At 43.2% G+C, this 20,681-nt stretch overlaps 1 protein-coding gene across 12 annotated transcripts in view; it reads left to right on the top strand.

Annotated features, from left to right (window-relative positions):
* The window catches only part of ALPK1 (alpha kinase 1), a 138,207-nt gene that overhangs the window by 99,514 nt on the left and 18,012 nt on the right, over positions 1-20,681 (top strand). For 10 of the 12 annotated variants that reach the window (XM_082641095.1, XM_082641102.1, XM_082641103.1 and 7 more), the window contains 4 exons: positions 13,463-13,661; positions 17,354-17,413; positions 19,467-19,553; positions 20,300-20,376. In XM_082641095.1, the coding sequence (XP_082497221.1) occupies positions 13,463-13,661; positions 17,354-17,413; positions 19,467-19,553; positions 20,300-20,376 (423 nt within the window). Of the gene's footprint in view, positions 1-2,987; positions 3,100-13,462; positions 13,662-17,353; positions 17,414-19,466; positions 19,554-20,299; positions 20,377-20,681 lie in introns of those variants that run through there. The other 2 variants (XM_082641096.1, XM_082641097.1) reach the window with 2 other exon arrangements.

Genomic DNA, 20,681 nt, shown 5'->3' with positions numbered 1-20,681 from the left:
AGTGGGTTGTGTAGGCTTCCTGGTGGAGGGAACCAGTGCCTGTGTTCTGGTGGATGAGGCTGGATCTTGTATTTCTGGTGGGCAGGTCCACATCTGGTGGTGTGTTTTGGGGTGACTATGACCTTATTATGATTTTAGGCAGCCTCTATGCTAATGGATGGGGTTGTGTTCCTGTCTTGCTAGTTGTTTGGCATAGGGTGTCCTGCACTGTAGCTTGCTGGTCGTTGAGTGGAGCTGAGTCTTGGCACTGAGATGGAGATCTCTGGGAGATTTTCACCGTTTGATATTACGTGGAGCTGGGAGGTCTCTTGTGGACCAGTGTCCTGAAGTTGGTTCTCCCACCTCAGTGGCACGGCGCTGACGCCTGGCTGGAGCACCAAGAGCCTGTCCTCCAAACGGCTCAGAATAAAAGGGAGGAAAAAAAGAAAGAAGAAGATAAAATAAAATAAAGTAAAATAAAATAAAATAAAGTTATTAAAAAATAAGTATTAAGAAAAAAATTTTTAAATAAAAAAAACAAAAACAAAATGGACAGTCAGAACCCTAGGACAAATGGTAAAAGCAAAGGTATACAGACAAAATCACACACAGAAGCATACACATACACACTCACAAAAAGAGAAAAAGGTAAAAATATGTGTATATCGTTGCTCCCAAAGCCCACCTCCTCAATTTGGGATGATTCGTTGTCTATTCAGGTATTCCACAGATGCAGGGTACATCAAGTTGATTGTGGAGATTTAATCCGCTGCTACTGAGGTTGCTGGAAGAGATTTCCTTTCTCTTTGTTCACACAGCTCCCGGGGTTCAGCTTTGGATTTGGCCCCGCCTCTGCCTGTAGGTCCCCTGAGGGCGTCTGTTCTTCTCTCAGACAGGACGGGGTTAAAGGAGCAGCTGATTCGGGGGCTCTGGCTTACTCAGGCCCGGGGGAGGGAGGGGTACAGAGTGCGGGGCGAGCCTGCGGCTTCAGAGGCCGGCGTGACGTTGCTCCAGCCTGAGGCGCGCCGTGCGTTCTCCCGGGGAAGTAGTCCCTGCATCACGGGACCCTGGCAGTGGCGGGCTGCACAGGCTCCCAGGAGGGGAGGTGTGGATAGTGACTTGTGCTCGTACACAGGCTTCTTGGTGGTGGCAGCAGCAGCCTTAGCGTCTCATGCCCGTCTCTGGGGTCCACACTGATAGTCGCGGCTCACACCCATCTCTGGAGCTCCTTTAAGCGGCACTCTTAATCCCCTCTCCTCGCGCACCAGGAAACAAAGAGGGAAGAAAAAGTCTCTTGCCTCTTCGGCAGTTCCACACCTTTTCCCGGACTCCCTCCCGGCTAGCTGTGGCGCACTAGCCCCCTTCAGGCTGTGTTCACGCAGCCAACCCCAGTCTTCTCTCTGGGATCCGACCTCCAAAACCCGAGCCTCAGCCCCCAGCCCCGCCCGCCCCGGCAGGTGAGCAGACAAACCTCTCGGCTGGTGAGTGCTGGTCAGCGCCGATCCCCTGGGCAGGAATCTCTCCGTACCCCCGTTGCTGCACTCTCCTCCGTGGCGCCGAAGCACCCCCCTCCGCCACCCGTGGTCTCCGCCCGCAAAGGGGCTTCTAGTGTGTGGAAACCTTTCCTCCTTCACAACTCCCTCCCACTGGTACAGGTCCCATCCCTATTCTTTTGTCTCTGTTTTTTCTTGTTTCTTTTGCCCTACCCAGGTACGTGGGGAGTTTCTTGCCTTTTGGGAGGTCTGAGGTCTTCTGTCAGTGTTCAGTAGGTGCTCTGTAGGAGTTGTTCCACATGTAGATGTATTTCTGATGTATTTGTGGGGAGGAAGGTGATCTCCGCGTCTTACTCTTCTGCCATCTTGAAGCTCCTCCAGATATTGTGCATGTTTTAAAGGTAGAGCCAATAGCATTTTCTGATGGATTATATGTAGAGTATGAGAGAAGGAGAAGAGCCACAAACTTAGAATGGAACCTCTGAAGTTTTGTCCCTCAGCAGATGAATGGATGAGTTGTCATTACTGTGATGGAAAAGCAAGTATGGAAGAAAAAATAAAGAGTTTTGTTTTAAACATGTTAAGTTTGAGATACCTAACTGACATCCACATCGGGCTATTTATTGTCTAGGCAATTTCATACACTAGGCAGCGTTGCAGGAAAGAGACTCAGGATGGTATTTAAATTTGGGATTGTCAACAGAAGTGATATTTGAGGCCATGGGACAGTCTAAGTGAGTGTAGCTAGAGAAGGGGAGCAGTCTTAGGACTGAATCCTAGGGCTTTAACATTCAGAGGCTGGAAAAGAAGGACGCTCCAGCAAAGTAGAGTGAGCAGCCAATGAGGTAGGAAGAAAAGCAGGAGAGTATGAAATGCCAGAAGTCACATGAATAAAAAAAGAGGGATTGATTGTCACAGCCAGATGGTTCTAGGAGTTTGAATAAGATGAGGATTAATAAATGGTCACTGGGGGCTTCCCTGGTGGCGCAGTGGTTGAGAGTCCGCCTGCTGATGCAGGGGACACGGGTTCGTGCCCCGGTCCGGGAAGATCCCACATGCTGTGGAGCGGCTGGGCCCGTGAGCCATGGCCACTGAGCCTGCGTGTCCGGAGCCTGTGCTCCACAACGGGAGAGGCCACAACAGTGAGAGGCCCGCATAACGCAAAAAAAAAAGGGAAAAAAAATGGTCATTGGGTTTGGAGGTTGCTGACAACCTAGAAAAGAATGGGTTCAGTGGAGTGCTGAGGATGAAAGCTATAGACTTAAGAAAGAGTGGGAGGTGAGGAAGCAAAGACTGAGTTTAGACAACTCTTGAGATTGGCTGTAAAGAGGGACAGAGAAATGGGACAGGTGCTGGAGGCAGAATGCTGTGGACTGAATATTTGTATCCTTACCTCCCAAATTCATAGGTTGAAATTCTAACCCTCAAGGTGATGGTTTTGGAGGAGGTGCTTTGGGAGATGATTAGGCCTTGAGGACAGAGCCCTCATGAATGGGATTAGTGCCCTTATAAAAGAGGTCCCAGAGAGACATGGAAAAAAGATGCCATCTGTGAACCAGGAAGCAGGCCCTCACCAGGCATGGAATCTGCCGGTTCCTTGATCTTGGACTTCCCAATTCCCAGAACTGTGAGAAATAAATTTCTGTTGTTTATAAACCACTCAGTTTATGGCATTTTTGTTATGGCAGCCTGAAAGGACTAAGACAGAGATATATGGTTATGGGAGGACTTTTTAAGATGGAAGATATTGTAATGTTCGTATGCTGATGAGAATGATCCAGTAGAGATGAGGCAATTAGTGATGCAGAAGTGAAAGAAAGTATTTACAAGCATAATGTCCTAGAGTAAAGAAGGCAGGATAGAATTGAGTATTTAAGTGGGGGGTTGGCTGTAAACATGCCAATAGGAAAGTAGGGAGGACACATGGGGATACAAGTACAAGAGGGATGGCAGATTTGGGTAAGAGGATAAGGAAGATGTCATCTCACTGACTATTTCCTTAGTGAGATAAGAAGCCAGGTCATCAGCTGAGTGTGAGGAGGTTAAAGGGGCTGTGGCAGCTGGAGAGGAGAGTGAAAGTATAATAGTAGCTGGGTTGTTAGGCCATGCTAAGGGCCAGCCTCAGGTCATGGTCATAAATTTAAAGTGTTATGGTTGTATGTTTTTCTCCAGCCACATTCACTTGCTTGGGTAGAAGCTCAGATTAGGCAGAGAATTACATATAATTTGAAACTATTAAGTGACAATAAATAATATTCATCTTCCCCTCCTGTGTTCAGAACCAACTGAAAGATAGATGCAAAAGAGCAACCTTTATTATTCTAAAACAGATAGGAGAATGTAGCTTTAGGTTTTCAGACAAATGGGTTGGAAAATTCTTCACTCCAGACACATCTTGTTGCTGGCAGGCCCCTTCCCTTACTGTAGAACAGGGAGGAAGACTTGAGGAGAGGAAAGAGGAAGGTCTGAGCCAGGTATGCTACTCCCATCAGATAACTCACTCCACCCCCATTAGGGAGGAGGAGTGAGGGGTGGGCTAAGAGGCTAAAGGTCAGGCTAGCTCCCCGGTTCTCAACTCTAGAATCATGGGAATCACCTGGGGATCATCGGTATCACCTGGGCATCGTTTAGAGAAACATGCCTGGGTACACTTCCAGAGATTCTGATTTAACAGGCCTGGGGTGCCATCTGGGCATCTGGATTTTTAAAAGCTTACCTAGGGGATTCTAATATGAGGCCAACATTTTCCCTTAACAATAAACATGGTCAGAATTGCCAGACAAATATGATAGAAGTTGAAAGCAGCAAAGGAGCGAAGAATGCTTATTAAAAAGTTGCTATGTTGATGCACCATGGAATTTAAAAAGGGAAGTGAGGACATGAGGGATTGATGGCGTAGCACACACACACACACACACACACACACACACACACACACAAAACCCCAGTAAGGTCAGCAGGTAGAGTGGATGTCCCCAAAGTGTTGCAGGATTACTGGAGTTGGGCTATCCAGGAAGGGAGTTGGGAGAATAAGAGATAAAGATTAAAGAATCAAATGCTGGAATTGAGATTCTGATTGTGATGCCACCAAAGTAGCAAGTTCTAAAGTGACTGACCGTGAGAGTGACTAAGCTTAAGTGTAGAACAAGATCCTTGGAGATAAGGAGGCCATGGCAAGAGAGACCAGTGTGCTGGGTGAGTCATCAGTGTGGATGCTGAAATCACCATGGTGGCTGTAGCAACCTGGAGTCCAGAAGAAAGGTAAGACACACAGGTCCACAGTACCGGGGGCTATGAGGCTCGCCAGGATCCTGGGTAGGTGGTCTCTGTTTTGATGTTGCTTTCTTATTCTTTTAACAGACAGCCCAACTCCATTCACAGTAGATTTGAGAGAGGGAGGGTCAGAAAGCAGGGATAGGTGATCCAAAATATTATCTTTTTTTTTTTTTGCAGTACGCGGGCCTCTCACTGTTGTGGCCTCTCCCATTGCGGAGCACAGGCTCCGGACGCGCAGGCTCAGCGGCCATGGCTCACGGGCCCAGCCACTCCGCGGCATGTGGGATCTTCCCAGACCGGGGCACGAACCCGTGTCCCCTGCATCGGCAGGCGGACTCTCAACCACTGCGCCACCAGGGCAGCCCCCAAAATATTATCTTTACGTACTGAGATTGAGAAAAAAGGTTATAACTATTTCTGGAAAGTGCTTTAATCTGCATGCCCCACTGGTAAAATGAAGGAAAGATTGGTGAAATGTTAACAGGCCCTGAACATAAACTGTAAGAAAGTTCAGGGTTTTTCCTCTCCTCCTCCTCACGTTTCGGTGGATGGACAAACGTGGTGCATGCTGTGCTTGGTCTTCCCTTGACCTTGAGTAGTCCAGTTTGATCAGTTGACTCTTACTCTGCTTTATTGTTGGTATATAACTATGCAGGCATCAGTCACTTTTCATTTGTTTATTCTGCTAATTCCTCACCTCAGGACACTTCCCCCCTCCCTTTCCCCTGCCTTTTTCCTATCTCCCAATTTGCTATGCAGCAATGATTTCCCCTTACACTGCGCCTGCCAATTGCAATGCCAGATGGCTTCTGTTTTGAGTCCCCTCACCCAGCCCCCCTTGAGAACAGCTGCCATTGTCATTGCTGTGAACACATCATGGCTTTGAACCCATAGCTGGGACCCAAACTTGATGCTCAGCGTTGGGAGGGGCTAGCACTAATGTCAGGAGCCCTGAAAACAGCACACACTTTTCCTGCTGCTGTTCAGTAAAAGCCCTTAGAAAAGGCTCTTTCGCATTTTTTCAATCATCTGCGTATTGAAATCTCATTGTGGAGTTTAATTCCTTTACCACCTGACTCAGCTTCCTTGCCATGAAGTTCCCTTTGTGCCATAAACTCAATTAGGACCCCATCCTGAAAACAGATGTGAAAAAACTGTGGTGTGTGTGTGTGCACATTTGTGAGTCTGTCTCTTTAGAGCTCCAGCATACACTCCCTTATCTGTATCCATATATTTTTATTTAAACAGGTTCATTCAGGAAGAAAAGCCACAATTTAGTGGCTATTGGGACAGGCTTCCTAAGTCAGCCTCTGAGGAAAGATAATAAAATAGAATTCCTTTTTTTTTTTTTTATCTTGAGTTATCCTATGTTGGTTCCATCACTAAAATTCTGTTCCTGTGACACCATCTTAAAAGATTATATTTTTGAGCCCTCTGTGATGGCAGGTCAGTCGTGGGTCTAAAAACCCAAACAAAAAGAATCCTGAATCAAATACCATGTAGACCAATATGCATTTCAAAGGCACTGCCACGTAGTCAGTGGGTTAGGGTTTTTGTGTTGTTTTCTTTCTTTTGGGGGGAGTGGGGGAGGGAAAGGGACTCTCTTTCATGTTAATCTAATTGTGCATAACCCAGGCACATTTTACCAAGTAGGGAAACGTCCTCTTTAGCGTCCTTCCCTACCACACACTCGGGCCTCCTTTCATTCCTCCCTTTCTGAAGTCAAGAGTGCTCCCCCGGTGTACATTTGGGGGAGATTCCCAGGATGGTGATGTATTCTGCTTTGCTGCTGAGGAATTTACTATCCCCCCACTTGGCAACAAATGAAAGTGGGTATTAATTTCTCAGAGTGCTGGTAGAAACACGAGAGAGGGGCTGCACGAATGATACCCACCTAAATCTGTATGTAGTGCACAGCAGGCCACCGTTTCAAAAGAGGGAGAGAAAAGACAATGACAAGAAAGAAAAGATTCCCCTGAGTTGACTTCTCTGCATTTTGCATCGTTAGGTTTTGGAGAGAGATGCGAGAGGTTCGGGCCCTGAACAGAGTCAAATTATGCAGCTGCGGGGATGCCAGGTCCTCCAGAATAGGATGCTTCGTTTAGATTTTCCACAATGCTATTGAAGTGCTTATTTTCCTCCTGAAGAGACACAAACAGATGCAAACTTCTGTAAACACTTTAGAAATGAATTCAGTGAGTTTGGCCTCTCAGCAGTGCTCAATAGCTGACAGAAAAATGTCTAATTAGTGCAAGTGGAAATAATAGGGCCACTTGGATTCCTTCCATCCTCCTCCAACTCTACTTTTCCAAGGAACTCAAAGGGCCTTTGTCTGGCAGGTCACCCTCTCTCAGGCTTTGTGCTCCAAACTATTAAGAGTAGAAGGGGGAAAAAATAGATGAGGGAATGTTCTCTGCTCAAATATATGGCGTGTTCACGCAGGATGCAGAATGGGGTGTTTGTGGCATCCTTTACAGGTGCTCGGGAGGGATTCCTCCATTGGCAACAGCCAAAAGCAACTCACACGTGCATTCTAAGAAGCCTCCCTTTCAAGAACCAGCTTTCCTTCACCAATTGCCATAGAGCCTGCTCCTTTTCCTTTTTTTTTTTTTTTTCTCAGCTTCCAGTAACATCAGTCCTTAGACTTAGTGAAGTGAAGAAATTAAATGAGAGGTTTCACCATTTTCTGAGATAAACCTTAGAGATGTTATATGCATGATCTGTTATTTCCTTTTTACTCTGTTGAAAATTCCACTGACATTTCTTTTAGGAACCTGTCTTTGCTTGTTGTTATTTTGTCATACAGGAGAATGGGAGCACGTGAACGGAATTCTTTTTTCCTATTTTTTTTCGTAGTGTTCCTCTTCATTTATTAAGCACCCACAATGTGCCAGGCTCTGTGCTGAACATTTGACCCACATTTCCTCTAATCCTAAAACAGCACTGAAAATAGGTACCATCTACATTTCACAGATGAGGAAATTGAGACTAGGAGAGATTTAGTAACTGCCCATGGCAAGCAAACGGAGGACCTTGGACACAATCCAGATACCTGTGGTTTCATCTCAGACATTATTTTATCTCTAGAAGTTTGACTTGGATCATTTTTTATATCTCCCATGTCCCTAATCCCACCTAATTTTTTACCCTACCTTCTTGAACTTATAAAATACAGTTAAAACTGTCATTTGGGGTTCAATTTCTATTGATTCCTTTTTCTTTTTAGTGTAGGCTTCTTTCATGCCTGGTAATTTTTAACTGGATGCCAAACATTATAAATTTTACCTTATAATATGGCAGATAATTTGGGTGTCTATAAATATTCTTGAACCTTTTTCTGGAATTCAGTCAAGTTAGGAAATAGTTTGATCCATGCCGTGCTTGCTTCTAAACTTTCAGAGTGGGCCAAGAGCCATCTTCCTCTGAGGTTAATTTTGTCTCACTACTGAAGCAATACCCTTCTGAATATTCTACCCCCTGCCCTGTGAATGACATGATTTCCTACTATGGCTGGTAGAAACACAAACTACATGAGGCTTGGGGATTGTTTCCTCTGCTCCTTTCAGGTGGTTCTTTCCCCAGCCTTGGGTGGTGTCTTTTCATACATGAGCTGATTAGTAGTGCTCTGCTGGAGACTCAGAGGGGACCCTCTGCAGATCTCTGGACTTCTTGCTTTGTGCAGCTCTCTCCTTCTGGTTCTCTGCTCTGTGAACTCTGGCCACCTTGGCCTCTACAGACTCCTAGAAGGTCCATCTCCTCAACTTGGGAAGACCACCTCACTAGACTTGTAAAGCGTCTTTTCAGCTCTGTGTAAGAAATTCCCAGTTTGAGTAATCCCCAGCTAATCACCAAATTACCATTTGGTCTTCTGGTACCAACTTTCACTAGAGAATTTCAAAATGCTGAAATTAAAGGCCATCTCCTGGAAGGTTTTCTTTTCTTTCTCTTATTTTTAAACACATAACAAGAACACTCTTTTCAATTGGGATTTGTTTTTATTTGTCCCCTTTCTTTTTTTTTTCTTAGAATTCTTTTTTATCATAACAAGGGATACAGGTTCCTTAGAACCACTGTTTGGACTCAGTGAGTGGTGAGTTCAGCCCTAGCTACAAAGACCCAGATTCCTGTGCCCAGATTAGGCCCTGCTCAAAATCACCTTCATCAGACACAGGTGGAAAGCAGAAGAAAAACTGACCCTTGAGAGACTTGGGTTCCTCAAGTATTAGCTGAGGATGTAAAGAAATTGAAACTCTGTGCACTATTGGTGGTATTGTAAAATGGTGTAAACTCTATGGAAAACAGTATGGTTGTTCCTCAAAAAATTAAAAATATAACTACCATTTAATCCAGCAATCCTATTTCTAGGTATATATCTCAAAGAATTGAAAGCATGGCCTCAAAGAGATATTTGCACACCCATGTTCATAGCAGCACTATTCACAATAGCTAAGCGGTGGAAGCAACCCAAATGTCCATTGACAGATGAATGGGTATAGATTCATCCATACAAAAATTGGTATATACATACAATGGAATATTATTCATCATTTAAAAGGAAGGAAATTTTGTCACATGCTACAACACAGGTGAACCTTAAGGACTTTACACTAAGTCAGGTAAGCCAGTCACAGAAAGACAAAAACTATATGATTCCACTTATATGAGGTACCTAGAATAGTCAAATTCATAGAAACAGAAAGTAAAATTGTGGTTACCAGGGGCTAGGGAGAAGGGAGAAAGGGTTGTTGTATCAAGTTTCATACTTGCAAGATAAAAAAGTTCTGAAGGGGCTTCCCAGGTGGCGCAAGTGGTTGAGAGTCCGCCTGCCGATGCAGGGGACACGGGTTCGTGCCCCAGTCTGGGAGGATCCCACATGCCGCGGAGCGGCTGCGCCCGTGAGCCATGGCCGCTGAGCCTGCGCGTCCGGAGCCTGTGCGCCGCAACGGGAGAGGCCACAACAGTGAGAAGCCCGCATACCGCAAAAAAAAAAAAAAAAAAAAAAAAGTTCTGAAGATCTAATTCACAATAATGTGACTATACCTAACACTACTGAACGCCATTCTTAAAAAAAGCTGAGATGGCAAATTTTACGTTCTGTGCTTTTTACCACAATAGAAAAAAAAAAAAAAAAAAAAGAGACGAGTTCCTTCCTACCTCACCCTGACCCTTTTGACTTTGTAACTTTGGAAAGTCAACTTCTCAGCCGCGGTTTCCTTATCTTACTTAGATTTTGTAGTTACTATAGATTTAAATGAGTTCATTTGTGTGAACGTTTTTCATAAACTAGATGGTACTACGAAGATGGAAACCATTATTATCAGGGAGGAAAGGGTGAAGAATTAGCCCTAGAGAATAGTCCGGCCTCTAAACATTGCATCCCTTGTAGGTACTCTGTTACCCCAAAACTGAAGTGAGGCACCTGTGAGAATGGAGAGCAGAACTAAACATGAAGCATGCACCTCAAAGAGAGGGGACTCACTGTGGCTTGCTGAGTACCCTCCACAGGGTACATGGTCATGAGCAGGGTGACAGGGATAGAGATGCTGTTTCAAAGGTTTAAGGGAGCCTGGCAGTGGCAGAAGCTGCAAGTTCTACAGATGGCAGCTGAGGTTGCAAACCAAAGGGCTATATTTATGTGTAGCTAGCATAGAAAGGACTCTTGATCAGAGACTGTCCTTATTAAACAGAGCTGGGCATATATAAAATCATCAATTTCCTATTCCATCTTTTTTTTTTTTTTTTTTTTTTTTTTTTTTTTTTTGCGGTATGCGGGCCTCTCACTGTTGTGGCCTCTCCCGTTGCAGAGCACAGGCTCCAGATGCGCAGGCTCAGCGGCCATGGCTCACGGGCCCAGCCGCTCCGCGGCATATGGGATCCTCCCGGACCGGGGCACGAACCCGTATCCCCTGCATCGGCAGGCGGACTCTCAACCACTGCGCCACCAGGGAGGCCCTCCTATTCCATCTTTAAGTTTACATTTCATGAATATCAAATGACTAACATTTTCTCATTTTAAAACTTGTGTTTTTCAGATTGATAGTTTATTTGACAAAGCTCAATTGCAGTTTTGAGCATTTCAGTTTTAGTTAGGCTTTTTTTGGTTGGGTGAAACAGAGGCTCACACAAGCAAACTCATAAAATGAGTGTACATTGTTATGAAGATCCACATGGAGCAATAAAGGAAACCTGTAACTCTAAGAACAGCACTTGCGAAAAGGTGGCTTTGGTGTCACATTCTTGGATCTTCACTCTGGTGTCAAACGTAGCTTAGCTACACTCTACTCTCTGCTTCTTCCCATCCTGCAACAACTGGAAAATTCTTTCTATCCTTCTTAGTTCAGATGAATAAGTTCATTTTTCAAGCCAGGCCACAGAGTCATGGGCAAAGAGTCAGGTGGGTACTCTTAGGTTAGCCTTTAGCTGGTGGTAAGATGGGGAGAGGGAATCAAGGTCAAGTAGCAAAATACATTGCCGCTTCCAAGGCAGTGGCTGTGGGCAGAGCAGGTTCCCTTAGAAAGGGTTATGTTGTGTCAGGCAGTGATTAATGTTGGGGAAACTAACACCTCTCTTCCCCTCCTGAAACAAACTAAGATATAAAACAAAAGAGTTAGGCAGACAAGAGATTAAATATTACCTTTAATTCTGGCCAAGGCTAAATTGAAAGATATAGCTTGGTATTAGAACAAGGGGGTCTGCTAGATGAACCCCAGAATTATGTTGACTTCCCCATTCAGTCACAGAAATTAGTGGGCCAAGCAGAACACCCCATATAGGGTGGCTTTCTGATATAGAATAGCAGAGAAGAATCCCTGTTTCCTTTAGACAACTCATTCCCAAAAGAAAAAAGAGAGGAGCTAAGCCATGCATGCCCAGTTTCTTCTTCCCAAATTTTCTTTTTTTTTTTTTTTTTGCGGTACGTGGGCCTCTCACTGTTGTGGCCTCTCCTGTTGTGGAGCACAGGCTCCAGATGCGCAGGCTCAGCAGCCATGGCTCACGGGCCTAGCCGCTCAGCAGCATGTGGGATCTTCCCGGACCGGGGCATGAACCCATGTCCCCTGCATCGGCAGGCGGACTCTCAACCACTGCGCCACCAGGGAAGCCCTTCCCAAATTTTCTTATCAGTGTAGTCCACCTCTCCTGGGACAGAGTGGGTAAAGGAGTAGAGAGAGGCCAGGAGTGCTACAGTACTTGAGCTCCCTTCACGTGGAAGGAAACATCAAAAGGAGAGAAGAGGTATTCCCCTAACAATTGGCATCACTATCACAGTTTCAGTAGTGATCAACTAAGAACAAAAGGATAAATACAAGAGCACATTATCACTTTTCAAACTTAAAAAACACAGCGATAGGTTAAAACCCTTAACAAGTTAAGAAAGCATCAGTTTGAAAAGAGAAGGATTATTGTGCTGATTCTCGGTAGGCAAGGTATAAATGAAAAGAAATAGGATTCTAGGAGTAAGAATGGGAGGAGTGATTCAATTGGATGATTAAAATATTGGTTTTGACCTTTAAATAAATAGAACCTGCCTCTTAGGATTGTTGTGAGGATCGAATAAACTAATACATATAAAGCTCTTAGCACTGTGCCTGGCACCTGGTTTTGCCCAATAAGTGTTAGTACTTATGTGGTGAAGAAAGCAATGCTTGTATTATAACATTGTGGTAGGAGAATGGGCAATGCTTACAATGCTTTTCTAGGCTTCATACGTGAGCTAACATGCCCAGAAAAAAACTCTGCTTGATATAGTTTAGCAAATGGAGAAAGTACTAGTGGGTGGTAAACTCATTTATGCTAACAGCTGCATGACTTTCAATGTCTTTTGTATAATACCTTAAGAGGCCAAAAGATTATTTTTTCCATAAAAGTTTGCCTCATTTATCTCTACTTCTCATTCTTTATGTTATACTTTCATTTCATGTCTGTTTCTTTTCTTATTTTATTCATTAACTAAACATAGTCATATAAAATATTGCTTAGAAGTCTATATTTCTTCTTAATTAAAATAGAGGCAATAAATGAAGCAGAATATTATGAACTGACATGGAAACTTCTAGATGTTATGATGACCAAAAAAATCAAGTAGCAAAACAATATGTCTAGTGTAATGTCATTTAGGAAGGGAGGAAGGGAGGGAGGGAGGGAGGAAGGAAGGAAAGAAGGGAGGAAGGGAGGGAGGGAGGAAAGAAAGGAAAAGAAAGAGAAAAAAGAAAAGAAAAATAGAGGGAGAAAATGAGAAAGGAGAGAGAGAGAAGGCAAGTTAGGACAAAGAATCAATTAATGTCTAAATAAACAGAAAAGGGTAGAGGAAGTTCTGGAAGGATCTCTGGGAAACCATTAACAGGAAGAATGAGAATGAAATTTGTGGGAGGAAGGGAAAAATAAGGTAAGGAGTCAGAAAAAAACAAAGGGGCACTTTTAATTTTTACTTGGTGTTTGAATTTTTTCATAACAAGAAATATGCATTTATTACGTGTATAATATTAGAAATGTAATAGGGAAATGGAATGAAAGAAATATTATTTTATCCCACAAATGAATTGGGCTTTTCATTATCGTTATTATTATCATTATTATTATCTTTTTGTTCAGTAGCACACTGTTTCCTCTCCTAGCTCTAGGTTTTGTTGTTGTTCTTGTTTTGATAATAATACCTAGAAGACTACTGGTCCCAAGACTGCCTTCTTTTCTGCCCGACTTTATTTCTTTTCATTCAGGCGTCCCTGAAAGCCTCCATCCTCGCCCGGGAGTGTGCCACCGCCGCTGCCATTGTGTTCCTGAGCGACCGGTTCCTGTACGGGCTCGACGTCTCGGGCGAACTCCTGCAGGTCGCCCAAGGGCTGCACAAGCTGCAGCCAGCAACGCCGATTGCCCCGCAGGTGGTTATTCGCCAAGCCCGAATCTCGATGCACTCAGGTAGGCTCCCTCCTGCTGGCCCTCCTCATCCCGGAGTCGTCCCGTCTGGGGCTCACCTTCCTCCGGGCTCCTTGACTTCCGCGGGGACGGCGGGCACCGGGGCCCTCGGGCCTTCTTTTGTAGCCGCCGGCGCTCCCGCCAGCCTGCCGCCTTGCCCTTCCCCCTGCCTCTAGCCAGCACAAAGGCCCTGGCATAAAGGATTTCAGAGCCAAAAGCAATAGAGAAAATTGTGAAAGGGGGTGGAAAATACTAATTGGAGCTTTTGTCGTCTAACAAATCTGTCCTGCTGCTTTCAAACAGGGGTATCTGAATTGCTATACTTCTGACCAGCAGCCTTTAAAAATCAGATTAGAATTCTACTATTTTCTCTTAGCTCTCCAGTCTCCTTTCTGTAGGGCCACTTGACTATGCTAACAATAGACCTGACAAACCCACTGAAGTAATTTGAGATATTTTTCCATCACACGGAACACCGGTACAGTACCTGATTAGGCCTTAAAGTATCTTTTTATTTCCTTCTGTCACTTTGAATAAAATAAAAAATGAGGCTGACATTCTAACTTAGGCTGTAATGTAGAGGGGGACTGGAGGAGAGAGGGGCCTGCTATGTGTTACAGCAAAGTTCACTTTCATAGAATTCCTGAATTATTTAAATTACTGATAACCATGAGGTTTAGAAACCTGTAGCCTGCTGTTCTCTTTTCCAAGAGTGAAAGGATAAAGGATGAAAATTGAATGCAAGTTGCCTCTGCCAGAAACAGGACTGGCTCATTTTTTAAATTAGGTTTAGCTATTGCTATTGTTTTAATAACTCTGGCCTTGAAGAAGTTAAAATACCTTTTAACCACTTCATTTCCTTTGAAAAGGAACTGTACTAACTATACTGAATGGGACAGTTGCTGAGTACAGAGAGGGACAGAGATAAAAGGACGTGAGAGACATGGGCTTGTGGAGGTTAACTTTTCACAAGCCCAAGTTCATTCACTCTCAAGTTCTTGCAGCTGTGCATAAATTGTACCCATATCTTATTATTTACTTTTCTAAAGTAATTGCATCAACAGAGTTGAACTTAGGAAAAAATTCTTACTTCAAATGTCCATGATTTGGGACATTTTATAATGTTTGGGGTTTATCATGTTGAGGGTATGAGAAAAACCTAACCACTAATACGCCTTCTGATGGCATCAGATGGAATAATGTGTGAGCAGAGCATTCTTTAGGGGAACCGAAAGTTGACGGCCAGGCGTGCGTGGGCAAACTAATGTTGGTTCTCATCAAATAGAACTTGGAACAGTTACTGAGGCATGTTTCATGATACACAGATTTACAGATTTGCTATAGTGTGACATGGAAATCAAGGTCAAGTGGTAAGTAGTCATGTTGATAGCTTTGCTTTACACAACCAAATAATCTTTTCACTTACTTGTTTGGTTGATTGTTCCTCTCATGCCTCTAACTAAGGTGGTATAGACTTTTTCTTGTCATGACAATTAAGCCTTGATACCATCATGAGCAGCACGCTCCTCTGCCCGCACATCACATGTCTAAGGTAAAAGTCCTAGATCTTATTCTGCAACAGTTGGGGTTTTCTTTTCCTCAAAGATACTACCAGAAATGCCACAAGAAAACAGACACAGCCTCAGAGTTAAAGTGCTTATCTGTAAACTTCTGCCCCCAAACGTCTCTTGAGGCTCTACCTACACTGGGTTTCTCAGACAGAAAGGGGGACTTAAGGCAGGGGTGGTGTCCTGGAAAGAGAACAAGGTACAGTGAAAAGGGGTCTCAGTCCCCAGCATTTGGGAGTCCTGGGATAGAGAAAGGAGAGGTGTGTACGATGTTATAAGGGGTAAGGAAAAGGAATAAAGATAATATGAAGGGACAGCACAGTCTTCCTGTTTTCCCCTTTGACCAAGCCCATCCTGCTATCCACTCAAAACCCATTCCAAAGGTCCAAGCATTCAATGTCATGGGATTTCAGAGGCAAGAGAGGATGTCCTGGGCCTGCCCAGCTCACTCCTGCCTGAAATTAGGAGACAAAACCTTTCAAGCCACAGTTAAAAGCAAAGAGTCAGACTTGAGTTCCATCAACGTGGAGGACTGAGCAAGTATGGAATCTTCTCCCATTACATAAATATCGTGAATTAAATATTTTTTAAGTGCCTGAAACATAGAAGACATTCAAAATCAAAATAGTGGACTACTGCTCCTGACACTATAGCCAAAGAGATTTACACTTGGATATAGTCCTTGGGAAAGGGATTGCCACTTTAATTCCTGTGCAGGAACAAGAGACAGGGCCTTGAGCCTACGTGGAGTGAAATATTTGCCTAAAGCTGGAATCCTTAAAGGTTTGCACAGCTATGAAATGGGACTGAACTGCTATACCAGCCCACCCAGAGAGGTGATGAGGAAGCTTATTCTCTGCCCAAGCTCTGAGGTGGAGGCCAAAAAATATCTCTAAAGAAATAAAAACCCCAAGTCTGTGCCAAATGTCTGTGTGGAGTCTGAATTTACCCACAAGAAAGGGAATCACCCACCAAGTAATTAAGAAAAAACTAATTCAGGACTGAAATTTCTGGGACCTAGCAGATCAAGTACAAAATTATGCTGTAGAGAAACATCCACACTCCAGAGGCATCTCTTAATGTCCTGACCAGAAAGGTACACAGTGTCACTTCTGCCACATCGATTGGTTACAACAGGTCACAGGGCCAGTTCAGGCTCAGGGAGAAGGAAAATAGATTCCACTTCTTGGAGGAATGGCAAGGTCATGTTGCAGAAGAGCATGTGGGATAGAAGATATTGTTGTGACCTCCTTTGGCTCACAATCTACCACAGTCAGGTATATGTCTGTATCTGCACTTTGAAATAGGGTGGTCAGGGAAGGCCTTATGAGACAGTGAAGTGACATTTGAGCAAAGACCTGAAGGAGAAGGGAGCAAGCCTTGGAGATACCTGGAATAAACGCATTCCAGACTAACATAAGTACAAAAACCCTGACATGGGAACAAGCCTGTCAGATTCAAGGAGCAGTCAGGAGGCCACTGTAACCAAAGTAGAAGGAGTGAGGATGAGGGAAAGAATGCTAAGAGAAGAGGTCAAAGAACTCCCAGGGGCCAGGTCATATGGGGCTTAGAGGCACCTGGGAGCAGAAATGGATAAAAGGATGAATGATTGAGTTTCCTCCTTACAGAAAAACAGCCATCCATAGTGTAGGTCCCTCCTACGTGGTGTTAATGAAATAAATGAAAAGTTTACAAAGAACCTCTCTACCCACCCCCTTAAAAAATTCCTTCCTGATAATTCTGTAAATAGACCTATTCACGGGCAACTCTCCTCCACTTCTGGAGGCATAGTTTTCACAAAAAGGAGACACAGCCTTTGACAAAGGTTTGCCTTTACTTCTCAAGCCTTACTCTATATGAATGGATTATTCATTCATATGAATGAATATGTGTGTGTATATGTATGTACATGTATATGAATCTAATTGCAATTTCAGATACTGTACAACTTCCCACCTTACCAGTTCCTGAAAACTTGATCTTCTTTTTCACTTTTGTGTATGATGTAGTTACTGATTTTAAATTTTAAAATAGAATGTTTCCCCGTTATAATGTGTTAACCTTAGAGCATGAACAGCAGTATTTAAAGCACGTGTTCAGAACTAATTATGTGTTGCTTCTTTTCAGGGAAACTTTTAAAAGCAGAGTATATCCTGAGCAGTCTAATAAGCAACAATGGAGCAACAGGTAAGGTGCTCTCATATCTTCACAATGACCTTCACCCTCCATCCCTACCAGAGTTCCAGTTTAAAAACAACTAATGGGGACTTCCCTGGTGGTCCAGTGGTTATGACTCCACACTCCCAATGCAGTGGGCCAGGGTTCGATCCTTGGTCAGGGAACTAAGATCCCACATACTGCAACTGAGCCTGCACACCGCAACTAGAGAAACCCTCACATCGCAACTAGAAGACCCGCCATGAAGACCCAGCACAGCCTAAATAAATTTTTAAAAATAAATAAATAAATAAATAAAACGTAATGACCTGGTAGTTACTATACACTAGACGTTCCCAGAACTACCTAGGACTGGCTCTGCTACTGATGAATGAAATGGCTTTGGTCAAGCATGTTACTTCTCTATGTTTCCATTTTCTCTATTTAAAAACAAAAACAAAACAAAACAACCCAACTAAGTCTTCTAATATCGCCCTACTTTATTGTGGAGTGTGTTATCTAATCAACATTTGCTGTGAAGGTAGGTAACTCCCTGGACCTCAGAAAGGGCTCAGCTACAGCTTTGAAAAGAATTGTGAATGGAAATTGAGCCTGTAAACTCAGGAGAGTACACTTACAGTTTTATGTATTTAAAGGGTCTGGAAAATAAATTTTATTTTGCTACAGAGGAGCTATAATAAAAACTTACTTTGAAATAGATTTATTTTGATATTTAATCATACATGAAAGGAAGCAAGTCCTAATAGTTGGGTAACAATTTAAGCCTCAAGTACCTTGTCTGAATTTCTGGGCACTTAAGTCAACAAGTTTCCCATTACGTTGAACACAATTCCTAGTCGACTTTTAAGCTCAATATGCTTGGATATAAGGTCCTGAGCTCCTTGAAACTTGTAGACATTTCCAGTGGGGAGGCAGTTTGAAATACAGATATTGACCACATACCCCCATTTGTGGCCACCATCACTAACCTACAATATGCATACTTCCCATCTTCTACACCACACATACACACACACGCACGCACGCACGCACACACACAGATTAAAAGCTAGGGAGAAAATGAGGGTGATGTGACACAGAATAATAAAAGCATGTAATAATGAGTCTGACTTTATTTTTGATGTTTGGCAACTGGCAGCTGTCAGGCCCCAGCTTCTTCCCTCTTTGCCCCACATCTGGACAGGCTGATTTTTTTAAAGCTCATTTATCAGTAAACCCTGGCCTAGCTGTGGGAACCTTTACCCCAGACCCACACCCTAATCACAATAAAAACAAAAGTCACTCACCACTCCCTTCACTTAAGTCAAATGGACCAGCTTCGGTGCTTCCCTGCTTTCCTCAGAAAGGCTCATTATGTGAGAACTAAATCTTTTCATATACTCTTAGTGCGTGTGTAGAGTCATCAGTTTTAACATTCAAACCAATTTTGGGTGGATGGGATGGATCCCGCCCTCCATGAGGCGACCACAAGACAGTGGGGGTGACACTGTAGTTAGTTAACCTGGGGAAGCCTCGGAGGCAATAGCATTGTGGATGAGCCCTGAAGTAGGAGCTAGAGGGGGCGGAATCCCTCCCTCTAGGTAGAGGGAATGGCAAGTACAGATACCATGAAGCAGGAGACGGCTGCTATTATAAGGAACACAGTTAAGCTGCATGGCAGAGCCCAGTTGGTAACGGGGAGAGGTGGAGACCAGGCAGGATTCAGTTCCTGTGAAGCCTCATAGTTTGCAGCAAGAAGTATGGACCTTATTCTAAATACAAAGAAGAGATTGTCTCCCGAATTTATATCACGTGTTCATTAAGGCTTCTATGAAAATCATTTTATTTCACCAGGCTATTTCTTTAATAATTCAAGGCCAGGGACTTCCCTGGAGGTCCAGTGATTAAGACTCCATGCTCCCACTGCAGGGGGCACAGGTTCGATCCCTGGTCAGGGAACTAAGATCCCACATGCTTAGCGGTGTAGCCAAAATAAGTAAATAAATAAATATTAATTTTTTAAAAATCTAAAAAAATAATTCAAGGCCAAAAATGCTTTTGTTTTTTTTCCTCTTTATTGTAGGTACCTGGCTGTATAGAAATGAAAACGACAAGGTCCTGGTGCAGTCGGTCTGCATACAGATCAGAGGGCAAATTCTGCAAAAGTTAGGTACAGTCATCCTCTCAAGGCTCATTTACCAAGTCTGGCTACAAGATTTTACTATGGACTTTTCTCATTGTATCTGGTTGATACAGTTCATCCCCACTTCCCTTAGTTTCCTTATGGAAAAGAGAATGACACTTAAGATGCCAGGAATGTTATGAACATTAACAAAACAAAATATTTTTCTGTTGAGTTTTGTTAAAGAAATTTACAGTTGTATATTATGACTGTTAACCACAGGATTCTCGGTATTATTTCTGGCATCTGGCTCTCAGCTCATTAGGACTCCGTTTGATATAGTGACACCTTATTCTAAACCCACCCTGACAGCTTACCCATTCATTCCTGGGACGGTATTCCTGAGTTTTACAACCAAAGTTTATAGGACCCTAATTATACTTTAAAATGCAAACTAATGTATTTGAAATTTAACAGAGGATGGTAATTGTTATCTTGTAAATAATGGAGAAAATTATTTCTATATTAATATATCTTATATGTACACATGTAATATATAATGTTTCTCTGTGAAAGGGAAAAATTATCTGTATTAAACCAACTGGAAAAACAGATTGCTGTTTTTCCAGCAGATTGCTATCTGCTGATTGCTGTCAATCTAATCTAGTCATATATTTTCTTAACAAAATCCAATGAATCTTCTTTCTGTATTAGTTTTTAAAGGTATTTTCTGACACAAGAGCACAGATACTCACAGATACTAGCAGTTTGTCCCATCTCCTCCTTTTTTGCAGGGATGTGGTACGAAGCAGCAGAGTTAATATGGGCCTCAATCATAGGATATCTGACACTTCCTCAGCCAGATAAAAAGGTTGTTTGTCTAGTGCTTATTTTCTCGTTTCCTGTACTTGTCTTTGAAAGATTATCTCCTTATGGCACAATTCAGTTTATCATTTATCAATTTTATTGGTCCTATTTTTATTGATTCTACACAGGCATTGGACCAGGAACATTTGGTAACTTCCTTCTAGTGTCTTGCTCGTCCTTATTCACAGCTAGACGCCTGGCATATATTTAGTATTTCTATATATATTTGTAACTATTTATGCATTTATTTCTACCAATCCATTTATTTTTATTGATAACTATTTTATTATATATTTAGCCTTTACCTAA

This window comes from Mesoplodon mirus, assembly GCF_964341445.2.
Source record: "Mesoplodon mirus genome assembly, chromosome: 2".
In the NCBI taxonomy this organism is placed as follows: Eukaryota; Metazoa; Chordata; class Mammalia; order Artiodactyla; family Ziphiidae; genus Mesoplodon; species Mesoplodon mirus.
The sequence above is the reverse complement of the archived record's forward strand: the minus strand, read 5'-3'. Positions and strand labels throughout refer to the sequence as shown.